Raw genomic sequence first — 26,208 nt, 5'->3', positions numbered from 1 at the left:
TTGGAAATCATTAGCATTCAGATGGTATTTAAAGCTATGGGGTTAGATGTGAATAGTAAAGGAGTTACTGTAGATGGAGAAGTGAGATGAAGATAGAGTACTGGGGAACTGTACTGCTTAAAAAATAGAAGGAAGAGGAGAATCAGTCAAAAGAATTGGAAAAGTTGTGGCCAGTGAGGTAGGTGGAGAAATGAAACATTAGTATCTTGGAGACCAAGCAAAGAAAACATTTAGAGGATGGAATGAATAATCAAGTATGTCTGGTACTGTTGAGTAAGAATGGAGATCTTGTTAAGAGCAGTTTAGATAGAGTGGTGGGAGTGAAAGCCTGATAAGAAGAGATGTGAGAGAGAATGAAAGAAGAGGAAAAGGAATACAGTGTGAAGTTATGGCTCTCATAACCACAAGTGATTGACAGATGACAAATATTTGGTTTGGGGATAATTTTTTTTATATAATCCTTTAAAAAATAATCTTACTTCTTTTATCTACTTTTTATTTTGAAAAATTTCAAATGTATAGACAAGTTACATGAGTAATATAAAATATAGTAACACCTATATCCCTTCCTCTAGATTCACCGGTTACCTTAGATTTACCAATTATGTATTGTAGTCATGTTCTCCCCCCTAGCCCTGCTTTTATACATGAGAGTGAGTTTTAGACATCCTAATACTTTACTGCTAAATATTTTAGTATGTATCTCCTAAGAAAAGGGACATCCTCTAACATCATCACAATATAGTTATTATCAGGATATTTAATATTGATACAAATAGTAATATAAAATGTGTAGTCCATATCCAGTCATCTATTGAAGGACACTTCGGTTGTTTCCATGTCTTGGCCACTGTGAATAATGCTGCAATGATATATGTACCATATAGTGATACATATATCTTTACAGATAAATGTTTTCAGATTTTGGGGGTAGATACCCAGAAGAGGGATTGCTGGGGTGTATGGTAATTCTGTTCCCAGTGCTTCTTAGGGTATATCATCAGCTTCTTGAAAAACTTGTACCATTTATGCTGAAGTGCTTGTTTTTATTTGGTTGACAGGGAATGAAATTGCTTGAATAGGCTATCTGTGGAAATTTTCTTATGAGAACTTTAAAAATGTTCACATTTTTATTCTTTTGCAACCGGCTTCTAAGTTTTCCCAGCATGGTTTATTGAAGAGGCTTTCTTTTCTCCATTGTATGTTTTTGGCTTCTTTGTCAAAAATTATCTGCCCATATATATGTGGGTTTATTTCTGGGTTCTCAGTTATATTCCATTGGTCTATGTGCCTGTTTTTCTACCAATACCATGCTGTTTTGATTATTGTTGCTTTGTAGTATAAATTGAAATCAGCGAGTGTGATACCTCCAGCCTTGTTTTTTTTTCTTAGGATTGCTTTGGCTGTTTGGGGTCTTACGTGATTTCATATAAATCTGATGATTTTTTGTTCTATTTCTTTAAAAAATGGCATTGGTATTTTGATGGTTATTGCTTTAAATCTATATATTATTTTGGGTAATATGGCTATTTTAACTATGTTGATTCTTCCAATCCATGAACACAGAATATCTTAATTTCTTTGTGTCTTCTTCAGTTTCTTTTAATAATGTCTTGTAGTTTTCTGTGGATAGGCCCTTCACATCCTTTGTTAAGTTTATTCCTAGGTATTTTATTCTTTTTGTTGCAGTTGCAAGAGGAATTGTTTTTTCATTTCTTTTTCTGAAATTTCATTGTTAGTATATAGGAAAGCAATAGATTTTTATACATTGATTTTGTATCCTGAGACTTTATTTGTTTATTGTTTCTGATAGTTTTTTGGACATCTTTGATTCTTTGTATATATATGAGATTTGTCTATGATTTTTTTTTCTTGTAATATCCTTGACTAGTTTTGGTATAAAGATTAGTCTAGCTTTACAGAATGAGTCAGGTAACCTTTACACTATTTGTACACTTTGAAAAAGTTAATGTAGAGATTAACCTTTCTTTAAAGATTTGCTCACACTTGATTGTAAAAATGTCTGGGCCTGAAGAGTGGCAAGCAAGACAATGGAAGAGGAGTTTTCTACCATCATCTCTTCACAGAAGCATTGATTGTGACAACCACCTTCCAGCACAAAATCTGAGAATGGATGCTTTGAAGAGGGTAACAAGAACAATTTCACTTTACCTGTTATTTCTCCCCAAAAGTGGCACAGCTCAGTGCCAAGAGAGACCCCTCAACCTGTAATTTCTACCTCGGGGGAAAGTGAGAGCATAGTAAGTGATCACCTTACTTTCCTAGTTAGGTGGGGCATGGCCCCAGAAGCCCACTTTTTATCCTACTCAGAATACTGAGGTGATCAGCCTGGCGGAGTGGATGGGAGAGGCTGGGAGCAGGAAAGAGAGGTGGTTACTCATAGCATCCAAAGCACTGGAATCAACAGAGGGCCACAGATCCGACTAACCACTTTGTAGACTCCATCAGGAAGCCTGCCCATGAGCATCTGGGAACATCTTCCTGTGGCCTCCTCTTCCTACTGGCCCATAGACACCCCGAATGCTCTGCATGCCTTACCCACCCTCCCTGTAGCTGCATCACCATGCAGGCTCCCATGTACGGTGAATTGCGAGGCTTTGCAAATGGCTTACAATCATGCACAGAAAACCAGACAACCTCTTCAGGATCAGGAGAAGTCACACAACTCAAGCATTTCAGGGCACCACCCTAGGGAAAATAGAAGAGAGATTATCAGTCAGTACCTGCCCTAGCTTTGTGAGATTGAGAGAAAGCACACAATCTTAAGAATTCCCCCCCAAAGGGAACAATGGTGTGGAGCAGGAGCATACATAGAAAAGGTCTGAGAGAGCCTCAGAATTTGTAAATAGGCTGACTGGTAAAGGTGTTTCTCTCCCGAAGCCAGTCAGTAAAGACTGGAGGAGGTGACTGCTTCTTTGAATAAAGGATAGCAATGGAAGGCTTCAAGGAATAAGAAAAATCAGGGAAACATGATACCAAAAAAGAAACACATTAATTTTCTATTAACCATCCTGAAAGAAATGGAGATTTACAAATTTCCTGAAAAGAAATTCAACATAATTATGTTTTAAGGAAGCTCAGCAGGTACAAGAAAACATAGATAATGAAACCAGGAATAGACTACATGAACAAAATGAGAAGTTCAACAAAGAGACAGACATCATAAAAAAAACAAAGAGTAATTCTGGAGCTGAAGAATACAAGGAATGAAAATGTAATAGTGTCAACAACAGGCTTGATCAAACAGAAGAAAGAACCTGTGAACTCAAAGACAAGTCATTTGAAAGTATCCATTTGGAAGAGAAAAAAGAAAAATGAATAAAAAGAAATCAAGAAATCTTGTGGGATTTATGGGATACCATCAAGGGAACTAATTAATGCATTATGGAATTCCCAGAAGGGAGGGAGAGAGAGGGAGAGGAAAGAGGGATAATTTAAAGAAATGGCTGAAGGAGAAAAAACATGAGAGAGATGAACATTCAGGTACACATAGCTCAAAAGATCCCTAAACAATTTCAACCTAAAGAGGACTTCTTTGAGACACATGACATCAAACTGTCAAAGAATTAAAAATAAACATAGAATTTTGAAAGGAGCAAGTTAAAGAGAGTAGTTGCACAGAAGGGAAACTCCATAAGGCTTATCAGCAATTTTGCAGCAGAAAACGAACAAGCCAAGAGAGTGGGGTGACATATTCATAGTGCTGAAAGAAAACACTGCCAACCAAAAATACTTGACAAAGTTGTCTTTCAGATATGAAGAAATAAAGACTTTCCCAGAAAAACAGAAGCTGAGAGCGTTCATCACCACTAGACCTGCTTTACAAGCAATGCTAAAGGGTGCTCTTCAAGCTGAAATGAAAGGACGCTAATTAATAACATGAAAATGTTAATGTAAGAAATGTTCAAACCTATAGAGAATATGAGTTTATTTGATGACAATTGCTGGAAAGCAAAATCTCAGTGGATTGAAAAAATGCTCTGGAGAATAGCAGTTGGGCACATTAGTTTATACATTAGAATAAAAGGAGACATACAGAGAGTTACATGAACAACATTTCAATAACTTCTCATTGATATTACTTGTTTTAAGATCTGGAATCTTTAGTATCTTTTGAAAAGGCCCTGTGAAAGCTGGCCTCAGCCATACCAACCTTCTTTAAGTACTTTGATATGTGAAATTCACTGTGATGTGACTTCTTGTATACTGTTCCCTCTGCAAGTGACACCATCTAATTCTCTTCCTCCCCACACACTTTTCCTTTCATGACCTTTTTGTATCTTTTGGGCTTTGCCACTTCTTCAGAGAAAACTTCACTGATCCTCTCTTCTTAAATCATGTCCCCCATCTAAAATCTCTGATTATACACTTTAATTTCCTTCTTAGGTTCATCACTGTTCATATCTGTTGTGCTTATTTGTCTGTCTGAATCCTTACCTAGAACAAGAGCTCCCTGAAGATAGGGACCCTGTCCATTTTTGTTCACTGATCAATTCTTGGCAGTTAGTACAGGGACTGACACTATAATGCTGTTTACAAGGTAAGATGAAAGAAACCCAGTATGTTTCTGTTTCCAGGATCAGAATTCTATCTGATTCAGAACTCCTTGATTAACAATAGTTTCTAAGAAAATATGTATAGCAGAACCCAAATGTTTTTACATTAATTGAGTTCAATTGCACTATTACAGTGTATTACTGCAAAGGGTTTTCAGTCAGTTAGATATACCTCTCTTTATATTTGCATGAATTTAAAATTTGAGTTGCACATGTTGCGAAGGGCAGTAGATAGTATGCTGGTGTTTATTGAAGATAATGTTGCTGTTTGTTGTGGTTCTAGGCAGTATGAAACTGTGGTCCCGCTTGAAGACTCTATCGTGACTGAGGTGACAGCAACTCTGCAAGAATGGGCCAGCCTGTGGAAACAGCTCTATGTGGTAAGTAGGTGCTGATTAGTTTATTGGATCATTCAAGAGCCCTTATACCAAGTGGAAAAATTACCTTACCTATGCCAATTGCAAATTTTTAGATTTCTGAATATTAGCATTTTAAAAAAATATATGTTCCTAATACTAACTGAAACATAGTAGATTGAGTTTTGTTTAAACTGAAGAGAAGACGTTATTCATATGCCTGCAGTCCCTCCACCTTATCTTAGTAAAATGTAAGGTCCATAACACTAGGGATTTTAGCTATCTTGCTTATTGATGTACCCCCAGAAGCTTTCATAAGATAGATGTTTACTGAATGAATGAAGAAATTCGAGAGTTTCATTATGAACCTGATGGTGGTAAAGGCTAAGAAATCATATTAACCGTTTCTTACAGCAACTAAGCTTAAAGGATATGTCATATATGACACATTCTGCCAGGCCAACAATTAATAAAAAGGTTAATAAAAACCCAGTCTATATCCTCTGGAAACTTAGGGATAATACACACAAGATCTTGACTAAAAATAAGTGACAGGGTTTGGGTTCTGAACAAGATGGAATAAGCCCATTCGATTTTATTCCTCCTACTAATCACAACAGAAATCTTGGACAAAACCTATAAATCACCTACCAGAAAACTCTGGAAATAGGGAAAAGAAGGTGGGCTGACTAGGTATCTTGGGACTCAAGGATTGAGTGAGCTCTTTATTGTTTCTTTCTTGCCTTCTATATATTCGAACCTGGGCTCTCCAGAAGCCCACAGCCTGGAAATGCTAAAGGGTGCAGACAAAAAAAAAATAGCACCAAGAAAAGCCAGTTCTCGCTAGCCAAAGGGTAGTCCAGTAAGACAGAAACCTTTTAACCTACCCTGCCTATTCTCCACGAGAACATCACAAAAAAGCTGCATGCCTCCCTTCTACCCCAACAGGCATTGTAGCAACAGAATCCATGGCTAGAGCTCTGTCTTACACCACACCCTTTCTCCCACTTGCACTAACAAAATTTGCTTATCCAGTGGAGCCTGTGGGCTGAATTCTGACTTCTATCCCTTCCACTACAGCAATGAAGCAATGACCCTCTTTAGTGGAACCTGTAGGGAGGATTTCCACCCCACCGGCAATTGCAAGGTAGCACCTCTCCCCAGCAAAGCCTGTGGGTGAGATGCTGGCTTTCACAACTGTCCAGCATTAACAAGGTGGTGCCCTTACCTTGTAGACTTTTGCAGGCAAAACTCTGACTTCCTCCGTTGCTCTAAAGTAAGGAAGAAGCATACCTTTGCAAAGGAGCCTGTGGTTGGAGCTGTTGATTTCTACTCCCCCAGTAGTAATAAGGTGGTGCCCTCCCCAACTGAGCCTGTGGACAGGACTTGGACTTTCACTCCCTGCCCCACCATTAATGAGCCAGTGCCCCTCTCTAGTACATCCTATGGACAGAACCCTACTTTCCATCCTTGCCCTGCTGAAATGAGGCAGGCATTCTCCCTACCCAAGTACACACTGAAGATAAAGTGGAGTGGAGCTCTGTCATCTAGGTAACACATAATGGGGAAAACCAGAAGAGTGCTGGAAAGACATTATAAACTAAATTGACATTTGAATCACATCCCACAGAAGTAAGCCTAGGATTCTGAATCTAAACAGGCTGACCACCTGCTAAAATAGAAGATTTAAATAGGAGATGTGGAACTGGGCTTTCCCACACCCACATGAGGCGGTAAAATTGGGAGGGATATTTCTGCTGTGGAGTTCCCCTGCAGATGAGTGAGGGTTCCCAGCTCCATACCAGGCTTCCCAGCTGGGGCTCTAGTGTCAGGAAGGGAAGTCCCTCCAGCTTTTGGCTGTGAAAACCAGTAGAGATTGTGGCTGAGTGAGATGGAGGGCTGCTGGAGTCCCAGGTATTTCTCTTAAAGGGCCCATGCATGGACTTACATGCTCTGAGCTCGAGCACTGGGGCACCAGCTTGAAAAGTGTCAGGGACATACAAGGAGGAACTGAATTATCTGGCTTCAGGGAAAGGGATAGAGGGACAGCTTTCTTCCAGACAGAAGTGCTGGCAGAAGGCATTGTTCCTTTGTTGAGCCCTCCATAGCCAGCGTGCAGACTTAGGTGAACACCATGTCTGAGTCTCCATCAACTTAGCTGATATTGTTCACCTGGCCCTAGTGATTCCCTGAGACCCCACCAGACCCAACCTGTGGGCCCACTCAAGCCACTTCCAGTAGCTTTACCATACCAATGGCCGGTTTTGGCTCATTATGTGGACTTCCTTAAAATCTCTCAAAGGTTCACAAAACCCAAACAAGCAGCATCTGGCCCCTGTGTGCCATCTACCTCGTGCTGAGAAGCCCCAAGCCCAGCACTAGCAACAGCTAGTCTGCAGCTTAACCTTTCCCAGGTATCTCCAAGCCCAGCGTGGTGGCTGCCATCTGTGGATTGCTTTGTGGCTCATGCCAAGTGGCCCTGGAGGGCACAGGCTGAACTTGGCCTATGGCAGGGCTCCTCCCATGAGGCCCTGGGGCCCATACATGAGGTGGCAGGCTCTGTACCACCCAGGCAGATGCACCACCCAGCTGCCTCCATGGGCAACACACCCAAAGGGCTGACTTGGCAGGCACCAGACCATGCTATAGTGAACCTTGCTCCATGAGGTCAGCCCCTGCACAATAGCTCCTCCACTATAGTCCGGCCAGTCCTCACAACAAATCTGCCAGAGGGTCAGTCCCTCCCATTGACATGCAAACAGCAACCAAGGCTCAACTACAACAGGAGGGCATGCACAACCCACACAAGGGACACACCTGGAATGCCTGGCTCAGGTGACTGGGGAGACTGTGCCACTGGGACAGCTACATAAGGTCACTCTACGAAGACTGGGAGATAGCAGCCTAACTAATACATAGAAACAAACACAAGAAGACAGCCAAAGTGGAGACATTAAAAAACATGTCTCAAATAAAAGAACAAAGCTTCAGAAAAAGAACTAAACAAAGTGGAGATAAGCAATCTACCAGACTCAGAGTTGAAAACACTGGTATAAGGATGCTCAGCGAACACTGGGGAAGAGTAGATGAATGTAGCGAGAACTTTAACAAAGATATAGGAAACATAAAAAAGGAGATAGAAAACATAAAAAAGAACCAGTCAGAAATGAGGAATAGAATAACTGAAAGAATATAGTAGAGGGAATCAACAGGTTAGATCAGCGGTTCTCAACCTGTGGGTCACAACCCCTTGGGGGGGTCGAACGACCCTTTCACGGGTCGCCGGGTACTCGAATGTGGGCGTATCTGCATGTGGGCCTGGAGACGGATAGAGGAGCGGTGTCTCAGTTCCTAAGACCATCGAAAATATGTGTTTTCCGATGGTCTTAGGTGATCCCTGTGAAAGGTTGAGAACCGCTGGATTAGATGAAGCAGAGTTTCGAATCAGCAATTTGGAAGATAAGGTAGCAGTAAACAACTAATCAGAACAGCAAAAAGAAAAAAGAATAAAAAAAATAAGGACATTTAAGGGGTCTCTGGGACAACATCTAGCATACCAACATTCTCATCATTGGGGTACCAGAAGGAGAAGAGTGAGAACAAGGAATTGAAAACCTATTTGAAGAAATAATGAGCGACTCTTCTTTAATCTGGTGAAGGAAATAGACATACCAGCTCAGGAAATGCAGAGAGTCCCAAACAAGATGAACTCAAAGAGGCCCACATGAAGACATCATAATTAAAATGCTGTAGGTTAAAGACAAAGAAAGAATCTTAAAAGCAGCAAGAGAAAAGCAGTTAGTTACCCAAAATGGAGCTCCCATAAGACTGTCAGCTAATTTCTCAACAGAAACTTTGTCGGCCAGAAGGGATTGGCACAAAATGTTCAAAGTGATGAAAAGCAAAGACATATGACCAAGATTACTCTACCTAGCAAAGCTATCATTTATAATCGAAGGACAGATGAAGAACTTTCCAGACAAGAAAAAGCTAAAGGAGTTCATCACCACCAAACCAGTATTACAAGAAATTATAGAGGGACTTTTTTAAGAAGAAGAAGAAGAAGAAAAAAGATTAAAAAATATGAATAATAAAATGGAAATAATTACATACCTATCAACAATTACTTTAAGTGTAAATTAATTAAATGGTCCAATCAAAAGCCATAAGATGGGGCCGGCTGAGTGGTGCATTGGTTAAGAGCTGGCTTGGGATGCCAGAGGGCCCCGGTTCGGATCCCACATATGAGGGCCAGTGACACTGCCCTCTTCAGCTAAGATGCTGAACAACAGCTCAACCTGGAGCTGGGCTGCCGTGAGTTGCCTGGCGATGGCATAGGCTGCAGCCCCTGCTGCAGTGGGTTGCCATGGGCTACCGTGTGTAGCCAGCGTGAATGTCCAGCAGCTGCCGTGAGCAGCTGTACAGAAGCCAGCAACTGATCTGCCTTGCCCGGGAAGAGCACAATGATGGTGCCAACTTGGGCCAGTGAAGCAACGTCCTCCATAACTAGACTGAAGAACAAAAGGACAGCAACTTGTCTTCTGTTCCCCTTCCCCCAATTCCCCAGTGCTGTTCCAATTCCCCAATAAAAAAATCTTTAAAAAACAAACAAACCATAAGATGGCTGAATGGATAAGAAAACAAGACCCTTACATATGCTGCCTACAGGAGATTCACTTCAGATTGAATTTGAATCAGATTGAAACACACAGACTGAAAGTACAGGGACTGGAAAAGATAGTTCATGAAAATGGAAACAAGACAAAACAAAAGCTGTGGTAACAATCCTTATACCAGACAAATAGAATTTAAAACAAAAGCTATAACAAGAGACAAAGAAGGACCCAATAACACCACCTCTGGGTATTTATCTGAAGAAACCCAAAATACTACTTCATAGAGACATGTGCTTCCATATGTTCATTGCAGCATTATTTACAATGGCCAAGATGTGGAGGCAGCCTGGGGGTCCATCAGTGGATGAATGGATAAAGAGGAGGTGGTACACTTATACGATGGAATATTACTCAGCCATAAAAACGAACGAAATCTTGCCATCTACAACAACATGGATGGACCTAGAGGCTATTGTGCTGAATGGAGTAAGTCAGAGAAAGACAAAAGAAGCATGATTTCACGTATATGTGAAATCTAAAGAACAGAGTAAACAAAACAGAAACAAACCCATAAATACAGAAAACGTTTTGATGGTTGATTGCTGAGAGGGTGGTTGTGGGCATGGATGTAAAAGGGGAGGGGATTAAGAAGTACAAATTTTTAGTTATAAAATAATCATGGGAATGTAAAGTATAGCATAAGGAATATAGTCAATAATACTGTAATAACTTCGTATGGTATCAGATGGGCACTAGATTTATTGGGGTGATCACTTCATAAGTTATATAAATGTCTAATTGCTATGTTGTACATCTGAAACTAATATAATATTGTATGTCAACTAATTGAAAATATTTAAAAAAATAATTAATTTTAAAAAATACAGAAGGCAGAAGGAAGTAGCCCTACATTTTTCAACTGTTGAAAGAGAAAAGGCTGACGTTACTCCAGAATTGTGTATCCAGGAAAACTATATTTCAGGAATGAAGAAAAATAAACGTTTTCAGATTAAGGAAAGCTAAGGAAATTTGCTGCCAAATAATGACTATAAAAGTAGTTAATCAGACACAACTTAATGGGACACTTGGAAAGTTAGTAATGAAAAAAGCAGAAGGAATAAAGAAATTCTCTTCAGTATTTACAATTGTGTTTGAAAATACAAAGCAAAAATTATAACATTGATATGGTTCTCAAAGTAATAGAGGTTTTATTTTCGAAAACTAAAAGGGAGGAAAAGTGACATATGAAATGTGATAAAAAAATTACAGTGAATGTTTAAATTAAAAAAAATTTATTACAATAAAAGACACATTGCCATTAATCCCCCTCAAAATACTCCCCCTCACTTCAAACACACTTATCCCATCATTCTTGCCACTTTCTGAAGCAGTTCTGGAAGTCCTCTCTTGTGTCATTAGTTGCGCTGTCATGGCTGCCTTGATGTCCTGATTCGATTTAAATCGTTTACCTTTCATGGTCATTTTGACTTTGGGGAAGAGCCAGAAGTGGCACAATGCCAGATCCAGTGAATTAGGTGGATGAGGACACACTGGAATGTTTTTATTTGACAGAAATTGCCATACCAGGAGTGATATGTGACACAGAGCCTTTCCATTGTGATCACAAAATACGGTGAATGCTGCTGTTGAATGCCACCCAACGGAAAGGCAGGGAACTTCAATACGGGAAGTAGCATGTTGAACCTTAGTGTGTGACAAGTTTAAACTTGTTCGGTGCATCGGTCAGGTGTGAGCTACAGTTGAGAGAAGGTGTGTTTTAAAGTGTGCCGTATATCATCCTTGATCATGACAACGCTCTCACACAAAACGTGCCACACATTATTTCTGGTACGGCAATTTGTGTCAAATAAAACCATTATGATGTATCCTCATCCATGTTATTCACTAGATCTGGCATAATGTGACTTCTCTGTCTTTCCCAAAGTCATAATGACCATGAAAGGTAAATGTTTTGAATTGGTTCAGGACATCAAGGCAGCCACAACAGTACAACTAAAGACACTCACGAAAGTGGACTTCCAGAATTGCTTCAGAAAGTGGCAAGAACAATGGGATAAGTGTGTTCAAAGCGAGGGGGAGTATTTTGAGGGGGATTAATGGCAATATGTCTTTTACTGTAATAAATATTTTAATTTAAACATTTACCATATTTTTATCACACCTAGTATATGATGTCCATTCATTCCTCCTTATCATAAACCCCTTTCGTCATGTTTGAGTTTGTCTGTGACATATATCTCCATGAATGACAAATAACATATTCAACTGTGAAGATGAGTTTGGCTACTATAAATACCATGTCTAACATGCAGATGTGACAAATTCACACCCCCCACCCCACCCCGTACTCTATCCCTACTCAGTTACACAATGACATGATTATAATACAGTCTTTTTTTGGCCAATTCCCATTCTTACTAGAATATCTTTTGAGATTTCAAAATAAGCCTATTACAGTTTACATTGCCTTTTGGAGTGTTTTGAATAATCATATTATTTTGGATTTTCTCTCTTGACATTATTATAGATCTGTATGACATTATACTAGATCTGTTCTTTCTGTCTTACATCTGGCATGTTTTTATATTTTAAAAGAGTGGCATTAAAATATTTGAGAGGCAGATTAAATTACATAGCCTAAAAACAATATTCATTTACATAGAACTCTGTATGTCATCAGTCTAAGCTCAGGCTTATATCATACAAGAAAGGGTGTTACAAAAGGATTCTCACATTGTTTAAGCACAGTGCTTTGCTATATGGGAAAAGTATCGTTTGTAAGTTGTTGGAGCCTGGAAACTCATTGCCTAGCAACCACGTACTAACTCTGTGCATTTTCCAGGAAACATTCTCCAATCTCCTATGCATTCTATATGTCTTGGTGTTTCATCTTTTTCAGCCATAGAAATTGTAATTTTTTAGCAAACATTGCTTTTTTAAATTAAATTTATTGGGGGTGACATTAGTTAATAAAATTATATAGGTTTCAAGTGTACAATTCTATATAATCATATGTTGCATTGTGTGTTCACCACCCAAAGTCAAACCTCCTTCCGTCACCATATATTTGACCTCCTTTACCCTTTTCTACACCCCCACCTGCTTACCCTCTGGTAACCACTAGACTGTTGTCTGTGTCTATGAGTTTTTGCTTGCTTGTTTTTCTTGTTTGTTTGTTGCTTTCAGTTTTATGTCTCACATATGAGTGAAGTCATATACAATAGTTCTCGACTTTTTCTGTTTGACTTATTTTGCTTAGCATGATAACCTTAAGATCCATCCATGTTGCAAATGACAGTATTTCCATCTTTTATTATGGTAGAACAGTATTTCATTGTCTATATATACCATGTCTTCTTTATCTCATCATCTATTGAAGGACACTTGAGTTGTTTCCTTGCCTTGGCCACCATGAATAATGCTGCAGTGAAAATCGGGGTACATATATCTTTACAGATAATGTTTTCAAGTTTTTGGGGTAGATACCCAGAAGATGGATTGCTGGGTCATATGGTAATTCTATTCTTAATTTTTTAAGGAACCTCCATACTGTTTTCCGTAGTGGCTGTACCAGCTTACATTCTAACCAGCAGTGTATGAGGTTTCTTTTTTCTCCACAACCTCTCCAACACTTGTTATTACTTGTCTTGTTGATAATAGCCATTCTACCAGGTGTGAAGTGGTACTGTATTTCCCCATGTATAAGACTCTCCCATGTATAAGACTCACCTTAATTTTGGGGCCCGAAATTTGAAAAAAAATGTATTACATAAGGTTATTGAATTCAAGTTTTACTCATCATAAAATTCATACAACTCCTCATCACTGTCAAAACTCCCAACCATCAGCTTGTCCTCATCTGTGTCTGATGATGAATCACTGTCTTCATATATTGCCTCGTCCTCAGTGGGAAATGCAAGTAAAAAAATCTACAACCACTGTATAAGGCACACTCAGTTTTTAGACCCCAAATTTTTCAAAAAAGGGTGCATCTTACATATGGGGAAATATGGTATCTCATTGTGGTTTTGATTTGCATTTCCCTAATAGCTAGTGAAGTTGAGCATCTTTTCATATATCTGTTGGTCGTTGGTATGTCTTGGGAGAAATGTCTGTTTAGGTGTTCTGTCTATTTTTTTATTTGATTGGCTTTTTGTTGTTATTGTTGAGTTGTGTAAGTTCTTTATACATTTCGGATATTAGCCCCTTATTGGAGTTGTTTGCAATTATCTTCTGTTTCATTGGTTGCCTCTTTATTTTGTTGATGGTTTCTTTTGCTGTGCAGAAGCTTTTTAGTTTGATATAGTCACATTCATTTATTTTGTGTTTACTTCCCTTGCCTTTGAGGTTGAATTCATAAAATCCTCTCTTAAGACCAAGGTTCATAAGTTTAGTACCTATGTTTTTGTCTATGCAACTTATTGTTTGAGGTGTTATATTTGGGTCTTTGATCCATTTTGAGTTAGTTTTGGTGTGTGGTGACAGGTAGTAATATAGTTTAATTCAAATTATACTACAAAGTGACAGCAACCAAAACAGCATGGTATTAGCAGAAAAACAGACACACAGACCAATGGGATAGAATTGAAAACCCAGAAATAAACCCACATGTATATGGGCAAATAATTTTTGACAAAGGAGCCAAAAACATACAATGGAAAAATGAATGCCTCTTTAATAAATGGTGCTGGGAAAATTGGAAAGCCACGTGCAAATGAATGAAAGATTGCTCCTTACTTTTGCGATTACCTCTGGTAAGGACCACATGACAAGGGATATATGCATTCTTAATTACTTTTGTTTTTTACAGTGTCTCTATCACAATACCAATTTTATGCTACTGAACACACATTGGTCGGACTGATATATTGAAGCTGTAGCAAGTGTTTCTTTTTACATTGATTGTTTAGAAATTGTATTCATAAAAATAAAGACTGTTCTAGAAATTTATCATCCCTGATCTTTTAAAATTTAGTTTACTTTAAAGTATTAATAAAGGTCATTGGTATATTTTAAAATGACCATGTATTGATTATTTAGCCGATCTAACTTAATCATTACAACAGTCTATGAGAAGGTACATTTATTATTCTATTTTGTAGCAGAGACTTTTGAGGCACAAAAAGGTTAGATAACCTGTTTAGGGTTACCTTTTTTTTTTTTAGGGTCACCTTTGATCACTACAACTTTATGGTTTACAACAGTGACTTAAAATTTTTTTTGCATGCAACTCACAGAAATACATTTTACATTGCAGTCTAATACACATATATACAAATGTATGTTTATATATGTGTGTTTATATACGTATATATGCAGACTTACCTATAGATATAATGAAACAAGTATTCACTAAAACAGTACTCCATACAATACACTCTATTATGTCTATTCCACTGTATTTTAAAGTAGTTGCTGATTCCAACTCTCTAAATAGATTTTATGATTTACTAATCGGACATAATTCACAGTTTGAAGAGTACTGATTTGCAAAGTGATATTAATTACATTATCTAATTTTGGTAATTATTTTAAGTATTTTCAGTTATTATTTTAAGTAATGGAAGGTTATTATACAGGAACCCAGTAAAATCTAAAATGCTCAGGTCTCAAAAAGATTGGGACTTTGGAGTTAGTTCTAGATCCAGAGTAGTTCTAGAAACTTCAGTGGCTTTAAATGTTGGAGTTCCTTAAAGCTCAGTCCTATACCCCTTTTCTTCTCATTCTCTTCCTACGTTACACCCACAGCTTTAGTATCTACATACCAGTGTCTACCATATATGTATTTCTGGCCTTGACTTCTCTTCTGACATTCAGATCCATATATCCATCCAGCTGCCTACTTGCCCTAAACATAATATGCACAGGTGTTTTATAATCTGTCTGATAATTCTAATAACTCAAATCTTTGAATCTGTTTTTGATGTTTGATGTTCTACACTGGTTCCATCTATTCTGGTCCTCATTGAGTGACTATCTGGCTATATTTCTCATTGTTTTGAAATTTTGTTTGTGGAGATGCTGTGAGGCCTAGGATAAAAGAGCCTTCCTCTAGAGAAAATTTTCATTCTGCTGCATCTAGGGGTGATAGTCTGGAAGTACTTTCAACAAAACTAAAATTGAGATTTTCTAGACTACACCAGTGATACACATTGAATATCAGATTCACACAAAGGCACTGAAGTGGTGGTTACAAGCTTTAGGAGAAAGGCTTCCTGCTTCCTCCCTCTTTAGCACTAGACCATCTCCTCAGTCCTGTGGAAGTAATGTGATTTCCTCCCAGTTTCCTTATATCCAGAGTGTAGCCCTTGGAGGTCCCAGTTTAATGTGGGAGTACCTCCCAGTAGACTTCACATGGGTGAGCTCGCACCTGTCCCCGTGGCCTAAAGAGGCTGTCAAAGCTATGATTTTGCATAGACTAGCAATTGCCCTTAGGAGAAAAGCAGTTTAGGTTGCTTAGCTTCTTTCTCTGGGTTTTTGACTTAATAATTTCTTACCATACAGTTGGCTCTTTGATATTTTTAAGAAACTGGATTTCTTAAATACTTTATGCAGTAATTTTAGATATTTTCAGCAAGAATATTTAAATAACAGCCTGGAATAATTGGAAATGGAAATCTCCCTACTTATCTCCCTTGGATTATCTCAAGGCACCTCAAACCCGGCACTACCTACATAAGACTCCCAGCCTCCTCTGCTCTTTCAGCTTGGTCTTTTCCCTGTGCTTATCATCTTATTTGTGCACATGAGAAATCCATATGAACTCAGCACCTTATTCTCTATGTTTTTACTACAAAATATATCTTTAATCTCTCCACATCTGTTACTTCCATCTTGATTCATTATTTCTCACCAGTACAACTGTAGTGGAATCTACACCTTTAGTTTTAGGCTTCTATATTCTGTTCTTCACACTATAGCCAAAATGACCTTTTAAAAATTGGGTTTGATCATGCGATTGCCCAGCTTAAAATCCTTTAATGGCTTCCCATAACTTTCAGAACAAACACAGAAATCCTTATTGTTGTTGAACAGGCCCTGTCGAGTCTAATCTGTGCTACCCCAGCCATGGAGCCTGTATAATACATGACTGGAAAAGGCTGTTGGTTCCAGGTTATGAAGTTGCTTTTTTTTTCAAGGCTGTGGGGAGCCACAAAATTTTTTTAAGCAATGGAAGAATTTAATTATATTTTCTTTTGCAGTATTGATGATGGAGTGGAGTGGAGTGGCAAGGCTGAGAGGAACCTGTGAAGATGAGAAATAGTATGAGCCTGAGCCAGGAGAATGGCAGAGGATACAGAGGTTGCATACAAGAGAAAATTTAGAAATAGAATTAGTGAGATCTAGCAACTTACTATATGTGGTTGTTAAGGGAAAAGGAGAAGGCAAAAAAAGTATAGCAAAATATTTCACATGTGAATTTATTAAGCAGTTAGTATATATTGGACAATATTATAAGCACTTTAGTATATTCCCTTTTATTCTTCACAATAACCCTGTGAGATACTTATTATTAATAGCCTCAGTTTTTTGGTAAAGGAAATTATGATAGAGATTAAGTACTTTGCCCATTTCACATAGCTATTGAGTGATTGAGATAAGATGTCAAACCTGTGCTATTTCTTGCTTAAGAAATCCAGTGGACAGTAGTTGTGTTAGCTGAGATATAAAACATACGAAGGGGGCAGACTTTGAGGAGCAAGTGTGTATATGTCTGAAGATGAGGAAGAAAGTGGAGGAAATAGAATATGAGTTTATTTTGGGACATCCAGGAGTTGTCCATCAACAGTTGGAAATGTGGGTGTGGATTTCCAAAGGGAATTGGAGAACAGAGTTATGTAATCATTAGTCATTGATGTTTGGAGCCATGAAAGGGCCCAAGATCACCCAAGGAGAAAGTGTGACCTCATAGGTCTGGTGTGAGGTTTCAGTTAGATAATACGTGTAAAGAGCACTTAGCCCAGTGCCTGGAGCACTCTTAAGAGATTGATAAATGTTACCTGTTATTATTGTGTAGCATAAAAAGAAAGTAAGGGTAAGAGCACAACAAAAATTTTGACATTTTTATTAAACATATATAGCATGATTTTCTTTTCCTTTTTAAAATTAAAGTTTGTTGGGGTGACAATTGTTAGTAAAGTTACATAGTTTTCTAGTTTAGTGGTTACCAGAGGGTGGGGGGGTAGGGGATGGTAGATGAGGGTAAAAGGGATCAAATATATGGTGATGACTTTCTTAAATTGAATTATGATGATATCTTAGGTACGTTGTGAAAGATCAGGTATTCTATAGGAGATAAATCTATATTTCTGAAACAGCAAAAAGGGTTTGGATTCTCATCTTTAACATTTTTTATATAGCGTTCTTTATTGATATGCACAACTGTTACTGTCACTTTTTTTAAAGATTTTATTGGGGAATTGGGGAAGGGGAACAGTGTTGAGGAATTGGGGAAGGGGAACAGTGTTAGGGAATTGGGGAAGGTGAATAGTGTTGGGGATTTGGGGAAGGGGAACAGCCAAGTTGTTCTTTAATCTTAGTTGTGGAGGGTGCAGCTAGCTCAGCTCCAAGTCCAGTCACCATCTGGCTGCCCGTTGGCAGCTCAGGGCAGCTCAGCTCAAGGTGCTGTGTTCAATCTTAGTTGCGGGTGGGTGTAGCCCACCATCTTATGTGGGAATCTAACTGGAAACCTTGTTGTTAGGAGCATGTGCTCTCACCGGCTGAGCCATTCTGCCACCTGTTGGCAGCTCAGTGGCAGTTCAGCTTGGGTGCAGCTCACTGTCCCATGGGGAATAGAACCGGCGACCCTGTTGCTCAGAGCTTGCGCTCTTAACCAACTGAGCCACTTGGCCTGCCAGTTATTGTCACTTTTCAAAATATTTTCCGTAGGAGAAATATGTTCCTTTAGGTGATTAAATTCATTTGGAAAAGTCAGCTGACTTAAATAACCTCTGACATCTGTAATAAAGAACCTAAGTTGTAAATGTCTGACAGAGGAGTGACTGCTATTAGTTTTTGTCTCTTTAAACAGATTCAGGTATGGGGTTTTTTTACAGCTTTATCAGTGCCACCTACAAAGCTTATTTAATATTTTATGAAGAGGCCCTCTTCTTATCAGTAAGGCTCTGAAATGTCGCAGTGCAATGAAGTGCTGTTCATCATTCACATAGCTTTGTTCAGTTTAAAAGGTGCTAAAAAGGTGGAGGTCAGGTTACCAAGAAGCTCAAGCATGGAATCTGTAGTTAGGGCATGTGGAAGGCATATTTGTTAGGACTCAGTGAAGCACATAGGGTGGCTGAGCCATCTATGACTGTGAAGCAGCAGTAGGAAATAAACCGTTAGGTCTGTAGCAGGAAAGAATTTGTGATCAACCAGCATTTGTAGAGATCCTACTCCTCTGAGGTCTGTGTTTTGCAATTGGGGGAAAGGGATAGGATGGGGAGGGGAATGCGCTTAAGTATAAAATACGGTCTCAGACTTCCACGTACTTGCACACTTTGGGAGAGGAAAGGTTAGGAGAGGTGATGAAGGGCAATAAAAAAAATCTGCTTACTCCTTAATGAGAAGTAAAGGCAGTGAATGCTACAGGTCTTGAAAGTTGGAGATGAATGAGGACAGTTCAGAAAGGATGGTCAGGAAGAGAAAGTACAGTACATTTAAAAGATAGAAAGATTGCAAGAAGGTAGGAGCATAAGAGGAAAGAAGTGTTTCAACTTAGAGAAATGGGGGCAGAGTCTCAATGTCCTCTGAATAGAACCAACCTGGTGCATCAATTTAGTTAGCCCTTCTCTCATTAAGCACCTCCTGTTTTGCAAGACCATATGCAGGATGTTGAGACCACATGTAATGTTCATCAACAACAGTAGCTTTGGATAGCAATGCCAATATACATATCTTTATAAGGAATTTATTTTGATAATATTGCTAAAGTTACCAAAAAAATGTAAAGGGCAACCAAAATTTCTCATATATATGTGTAGCTCATTAAAGGCAGTTTTATGTAAGTCAGGATTGAGAAGTGGGCGTGTAAAAATATCAGCCTGAAACTTAATTTAAACATTGCTGACTACACTTGGGATGAGTAGCCATCGCAAGTATGAACAGTTAAAAAAGGGGTTTAGTGTAGCTTTTAATACCTTCTTCACTTGGAGGTATAATTTCTTCTTGCTTTCATCCTTGAGAGAGCTCTGTGTTTTCTGGCCTTGGTGATGGTACCATTATGCCTTTTATTCTCTGATAATCAGTAGGCTCCAGTAACTACTGGGCTGGTTATCCAATAGACCAGAAGCTCACTCCTTAATTCTCAGGCAGCTATCCTAGAAGATGTGGAATCTGGCTAGCATCTGTGTTGCCCCAGGGACCTTCAGCCAATTTCTGCCACACTCACATTTGTACGCACAGACTCACAAATATTTATGCCCATACTTTTCATGTTTCCGCATTTTGCTATTGTCTTAGTTTATAAATGCAAGTGTTTTTTGGCTTTTTATTTTGCATCGGAGCAGTTACCTTTTTTTTTTGGTAAATAAAGACAGCTCCATGTCTAAAGAAGGATTGTATAGCAGAATGACTTTAAAGTTTCCAGAAGAATTTTGGCCACAACCAAAAGCAGTACTAAAGGACAGCCACTGATGATATTCTAAACTCTAATAGCAAGATGCTTATGCAGGAATTTTATATAAAAGGAAGTATAAAACACCAATAAACATATGAAAACATGCCCAACCATACATAGAAATAAATACAAATTAAGAGGAGACAGGACTTCACTTACCAGATTGATCAAACTAAAATGACTGATAATACCTAGTGTTTGATGTTGATGTAGCTGTAACCATTTTGGAGTGCAGTTTGGCAATCTCTGTCAGTCTGTTAAATGTGCCCACCCCTCTACAAAGCAGATGTCACAGATGTGCCTTTCCTGGATCACTAAGATACCAGTATGAGAGCATGTACCATGATTGGTAATTGTAGAGGACAGGAACAACCAAAAAGTCTTCAGTAGGGACTGGTTAAAGAATGAAGTGTGTTCATTTATTTGATAAAGTTCAAAAGAAAAAAAATTCATTGTCCTTCAAGAAACTTTTCATTCCTTTTAAAAAAAAATCTGTAATTTCTTTCCCTTCTTCACGCTTTACATATATAATCTTTCAATAAGTCCCATTATTGCTGTCTTCATAATATACATTGATTCTCTCAATTTCTCTCCATCTCTACCTCTTTTCTTACCGATTTGAGACTTAGGGGGAAAACTACACAACACTGGCCTAAATAAAGAGAAGAAAGAAGGAAATGGGATGTGTGTGGCATGTTTATTTCCCTTTCCCTTTGTTCCTCTCTCCATACAACAGGAACCATGATCTCTTTAAAATGCATGTGGGATCAGCCTGTGTCCAAATTAGGCAAAACAGAGACAAGTGCCTTGCATCAGTCCTTCAGTTATCCCCCAGACAAGTTAGAACAGGCACACACAATCACTTCTGAGCAAGGTCTGCTCTGCTTTCTTTGGAACCAAGGAGCAGGCTCCCCTACTGGGAACATAGCCTGATGCCACTTTAAGGCTGCCATTGCCTTCCGACTGTGCCATGCTGGGAAGGGTCTGGGGCAAGGGCAAACGAAAACACCACAAAACTTGCCTACTGGCTTTATGTTGCCGGTTTTTTTTGGTCCAGCATTTGCTTGGTTTCTGTAAACCTTTGATTGTTTAGTTATGACAATGTTGGTTCTGACAGTTTCTGCTTGATTTTCAATGCTTCTCTGAGGAAACGAGTGCTTGGAGCTGCCTACTCTGCCATTTTCTAATGTCACACAGTTCATTTCTTTTTATCCCAGGCAGTATTCCATTAGATGGCTATAACACAATTTGTTTACCTACCTGTTGCTAAAAATTTGGATTGTTCCCAGTTTGGGGCTATTATGAATGAAAGTTGTGATGGTTGATTTTATGTGTCAACTTGACTGGGCGGTGGGGTACTGAGCTATTTGGTCAAACATCCTGGGTGTGTCTGCGAGGGTGTGTTCAGATTAACATTTGACACTTGATATTAACATTTGAATTCATAGACTGAGTAAAGCAGATTGCCCTCCCTTATGTGGGTAGTCCTTATCTAATCAATTGAAGGCCTGAATAGAATAAAAGGCTGACTTTTCCATGAGTAAGGGGGAACTTCTGCCTGACTGAGCTGAGACATTGGTCTTTCCCTGCCTTTGGACTTGAATTATATCATCAGCTCACCTGGGTTTCCAGCTTACTGACTGTACATCTTCGGACTTCTCAGACTCCATAATAGGTGAGCCAATTCCTTATAATCTTTCTCTGTGTGAGTGTGTACATACATGTATATATGTACACACACACACACACACACACACATCCTGTTGGTTCTGGTTCTCTGGAGTACCCTCATTAATACAGTTATGATCATCATGTACATACATTGTGTAGATACATCTTTTCATTTATTTTGGGTAAATATCTAGGAGTTGATAAAAGTGAACTGGCGTCTTAAGATGCTTAACCATAGAGCTGGGAGGACTATGGGTGGAGCTGTGCCCCTTGTTAACTCTCTAGTCTTGACTTCCTGTTGAACTTTGTGGTAACTTCCAGGAGAGAGATGTGAATAAAGGTGGAAGCCATGTTGGGCTCTTCTTTTTTTCCACATGGATGACTGGTTGAGACACTGGCCAGCAAATTCTCCTGTATACACTCGCTTGTGGCTTTGTTTCTTTTTCTTTTTCCCGAATAAACCGTTTCTTTTGGTGGATTTACCTGGAGAAGATTTCTGGCCAGTCGACAGAGTAGAACTACTAGGTCATATGGCAAGTGTATATTTAATTTTATGAAACTGCCAGACTGTTTTTCAAATGTGTAACATTTTACATTTGCACCAGCATAATATGAGAGTTCCAGTTGTACCATATTCTCAACAGTACTTAGTATTGTCAGAATATTTTATTTTAACCATTCTAATAGTATATAATAGTATCTCCTCATGTTTTAATTTACATTTTCTACTGGCTCATGATGTTGAATGTCTTTTCATGTGTTGTTTGCCATTTATATATCCTCTTTGGTGAAGTTTCTTTTCAAGTATTTGCCCATTTTTAAATTAGTTTGTTATTTGAGATTTGAGAGTTCTTTATGTATTCTGGATATTAGAATCTTTTGTCAGATAATCTGATTTGAAGATATTTTATCCTCTAGTTTTTTTCTTTTTCTTAGCGGTATCTTCACAGACGTTTTTAATTTTGATGAAGTCCAATTTATTGATTATTTTATGGATTATGCTTTTAATATCATGACTGAATTCTTTGCCTATCCACAGGTAATAAATATATTCTCGTGTGTTTTCTTTTAAAAATTGTATATTTATATTTTTGATCTATGATCCATTTTGAATTAATTTTTATATAAAATACAAGGTTTAGTCTTTTTTATTTTGCATTTGGATATACAATTATTTTAAAGCCATTTGTTAAAAAGTCTTAAAATTTAACAAGTTCAGCTTGTTAAGACTGTTCTTGCACTCAGCTTCATCACCCCCTCATACTTGGTTTACTCCCTTATCATTTTTGTATGCATTTCTTGGCCCAGTCAAATATTAAGTTTCTTTTTGAGGACCAGGACCACTCTGACTCCCATGTGTATCCCCTGCAAACCTTAACACAGAATAGGTGCTTATTAAGTGGCTAAATTAAATTGACATAATGGCAGAATTATTATAAAATGGGGTATAGTGCACAATTTAAAATCAAAATGTCTTAGTGGTCTCACTCTCTTGTGATTAATTTTTGTCTAGAGAAGGGGCATGATGAAGGATCACATAAGACCATGGATAGAAGTAACAACTGTTGGTTAATGATCCTGTGGGCTCAATTAGTAGGAATGGGAAGAAAGAGAAATGTACCCTTTTGTAGTGTATTTGATCATATTCTTTTTCTGAAGTCAGTTGAAGAATACTGCCATAAGGGATAAAAAGCTTACAGCTCCTCTCTGACCCATTTAATAACCTTGGAAAAATTACACTTCCACTTGGTATGGCAGTGTTTTTTAAGTTATATTGGACCTTTTCAACTTCACAGTATTTGAGAAAAAAATAAATGGTCTGTTAATGTATACGATTACTAGAAAGTGTGATTGTTGTTCATTCTGAAAAGCATTACAAATCTATCCAGTGTGATATAATTCATGAAACATAATAAAGGGTAGACCCTCAGATACAGGGCATAGGTAGGATCTAGAAGCATAACGAAGCAAACTTGTGAATATTTGTTCCCAACATAAAATAACATTTCAGGCAGCCAGAGTCTCTCCATAGCTTTCTCCTTTTCAGTGCTTTGAAATTTTCTGTTGATTCATTTAAAAAAGTGTAAAGGCAAGGGAAGATGAGAAGAAAACTACAAATAGATCTTAGTGGCTTTTCACATTTTTTAAAGAATTGCTAATCTGTCTTTTAGCAGAAAATGATTGTCCAACTTGAGCAATACATTATTATACTATGTCGTCTGTAGGTTGGTTGGGAATGGGAGCAGAGGGCCATACAGCAAAGCATAGGAGGCAAGGTCCACTTACAAGTGAAAGTCTAGACTCATTATATCCCATATTTCCTTGTATATTTCAGTATTGGTGAAATCTTAAAATATTGAGAGACAATTTTATAAGTACAGTTTACCATTTAACAGAACAATTCACAAAGCTGCAAATGAAAGGCATGCATTCACTCTAAGGATTTATTGTGGTAGGTCTTCCTCAATCTATTAATTAGTTATTGACCGTACCACTAGGGTATTACTAAAAATTAACGTGTTTTATATAAACAGCCAACCTTCCTAAGGATCAATAAATTTTAGACATGTAAATAGCTGGCAAAGGTGGGTGTGGTAGGCAGCCTCTAAAATGTGCCCCCATGATCCTTGCCTTGTCTCCTGGTATTCCACCCTTGTGAAATTCCCTCCACTTGACTGTGGACTGGACTTAAGGACTTGCTTCTAATGAATAGAATGCAGCGGAAATGATATGTGAATTCTTCTGAGATTAGGTTTGAAAAAGACTGGAATTTCCATCTTGGGGCCTCTCAGTTTGTTTCTCTCTTTTGTCTCTGTCTCTTGACTTGTCACACACTCAGGGGGAAGTTGACTGCCCTATTTCAAGGCCCACTAGGGAGAGACCCATGTGCATGAGATTGGAAGCAGATTTTACTTGTCAGGTTTTGAGGTGCCTGGAGTCCTGGCCAATGTGTTGTGGGCACCCTCATAAGAGATCCTGAGCCAGAACTAGTCAACTAAGCCATTCCCAGATTTTGTAGTTTCCAGTGTCTGAGTTGTATGGTATTTTGTTGTGTAACAATAAATAGATAACTAACAGTTAAGGCTTCTCTTGCCATGAAAATACTAGAAATGGTAATTCTGTGCATGTTTATGAAAACAGAACTTTGGAACCAGTAAGAGCCTGAGAAATCATCTCTAAGATACTGTATATTCTACTTATTTAGTTGAAGTATTTTCTTTCCCCTTCCTTATAATGCAAGCTTCATGAGAGAAGGGATTTTTAAGTTGTGTGTATTTCTATAACCCCAGTATATAAAATAATGAAGCATACCTCCTGACCTGCAATAAGTGGTCGGAATTTCCACATTCTGTGGAAATGTAGAATAGTGATGATCACAAGGACTATAAAGATATAACTTACTTAAATGGAGTAGACTTTCCACAGTCTTTTTATTTTTAAGCTACTGTATTGGTCATTGAGGACTGTACATTTTTAATATTTCATATTTCCTTTGAGAATAGTGCCTTGTAGAGATGGAGCTAATCTAACTTTAAAAGCCTTTAATCCCTCATTTAAGAGTGATGATCTCTGTCCAGGTCACTCTGTCTCATCCTTTGTGTCTCTGCTTCTGTTACCATCTCAGCTTCTGTCTTTGACCATCATGTTTAAAATTATAAGTGTTCTCTCTCTTACTCCTCATTCCCCAGTCCTGCCTTTTCTGTGTAGCATTTATCACTTCTAAGATACTCTATAGTCTACTTACTTAGTTTTATTATTTTCTTTCTTTTTTCTACTATGATGTAGGCTCCATGAGATAAGGGATTTTTAAAAATTGTGTTTTGTGCATTACTATGATGCCAGCATCTAAAATGGTGCATGGCACATTGTGAGTCCTCAGTAAATATTGGATGAATTATGATTACCCTTGTTGTCAGCATTACTGGGAGAAGCATCTATTTTGAATCTATTAAGTTAAATCATATACAATTGCTGATGTTTGATCCCATTTTGAAGCTATAAGATGGAAATTTCATATTCAACCTAATAGCTGATAACTTGGTTATCCACACACAATATGATTAAATAAGAAGTTTTCTAAGAAAATTTATGCAGTTTACTTATTCCCAATGAATGGATTGCATGGTAATTTTATTTTTTAATTTATTTTTTTATTGTTAGTTTCAGGTGTACAGAACAATACAATAGTTACCCTTTTTTCACCCTCACCAGGTAACAACCCGCCTCCCCCCATCTATTGCCCTCCCATCCCCGATATCATGCTTATCTATTACAATTCCATTGAATCCGTTCCCACTCTCTACTCCGTGTCCCGAGACTATATGTATATATATAATTATAGTTGACATACA

General features: G+C 38.2%; 1 protein-coding gene across 7 annotated transcripts in view; it reads left to right on the top strand.

Annotated features, from left to right (window-relative positions):
* DOCK3 (dedicator of cytokinesis 3) overlaps positions 1 to 26,208 on the top strand; it is a 313,071-nt gene that overhangs the window by 71,419 nt on the left and 215,444 nt on the right. For 6 of the 7 annotated variants that reach the window (XM_019631262.1, XM_019631254.1, XM_019631269.1 and 3 more), the window contains exon 5: positions 4,861 to 4,957. In XM_019631262.1, the coding sequence (XP_019486807.1) occupies positions 4,861 to 4,957 (97 nt within the window). Of the gene's footprint in view, positions 1 to 4,860; positions 4,958 to 26,208 lie in introns of those variants that run through there. The other variant, XM_019631285.1, reaches the window with a different exon arrangement.

This window comes from Hipposideros armiger, unplaced genomic scaffold, assembly GCF_001890085.2.
Source record: "Hipposideros armiger isolate ML-2016 unplaced genomic scaffold, ASM189008v1 scaffold_18, whole genome shotgun sequence".
NCBI classification, from domain to species: domain Eukaryota; kingdom Metazoa; phylum Chordata; class Mammalia; order Chiroptera; family Hipposideridae; genus Hipposideros; species Hipposideros armiger.
Note: the sequence above shows the minus strand (reverse complement) of the source record. Positions and strands in the feature narration are given on the sequence as shown.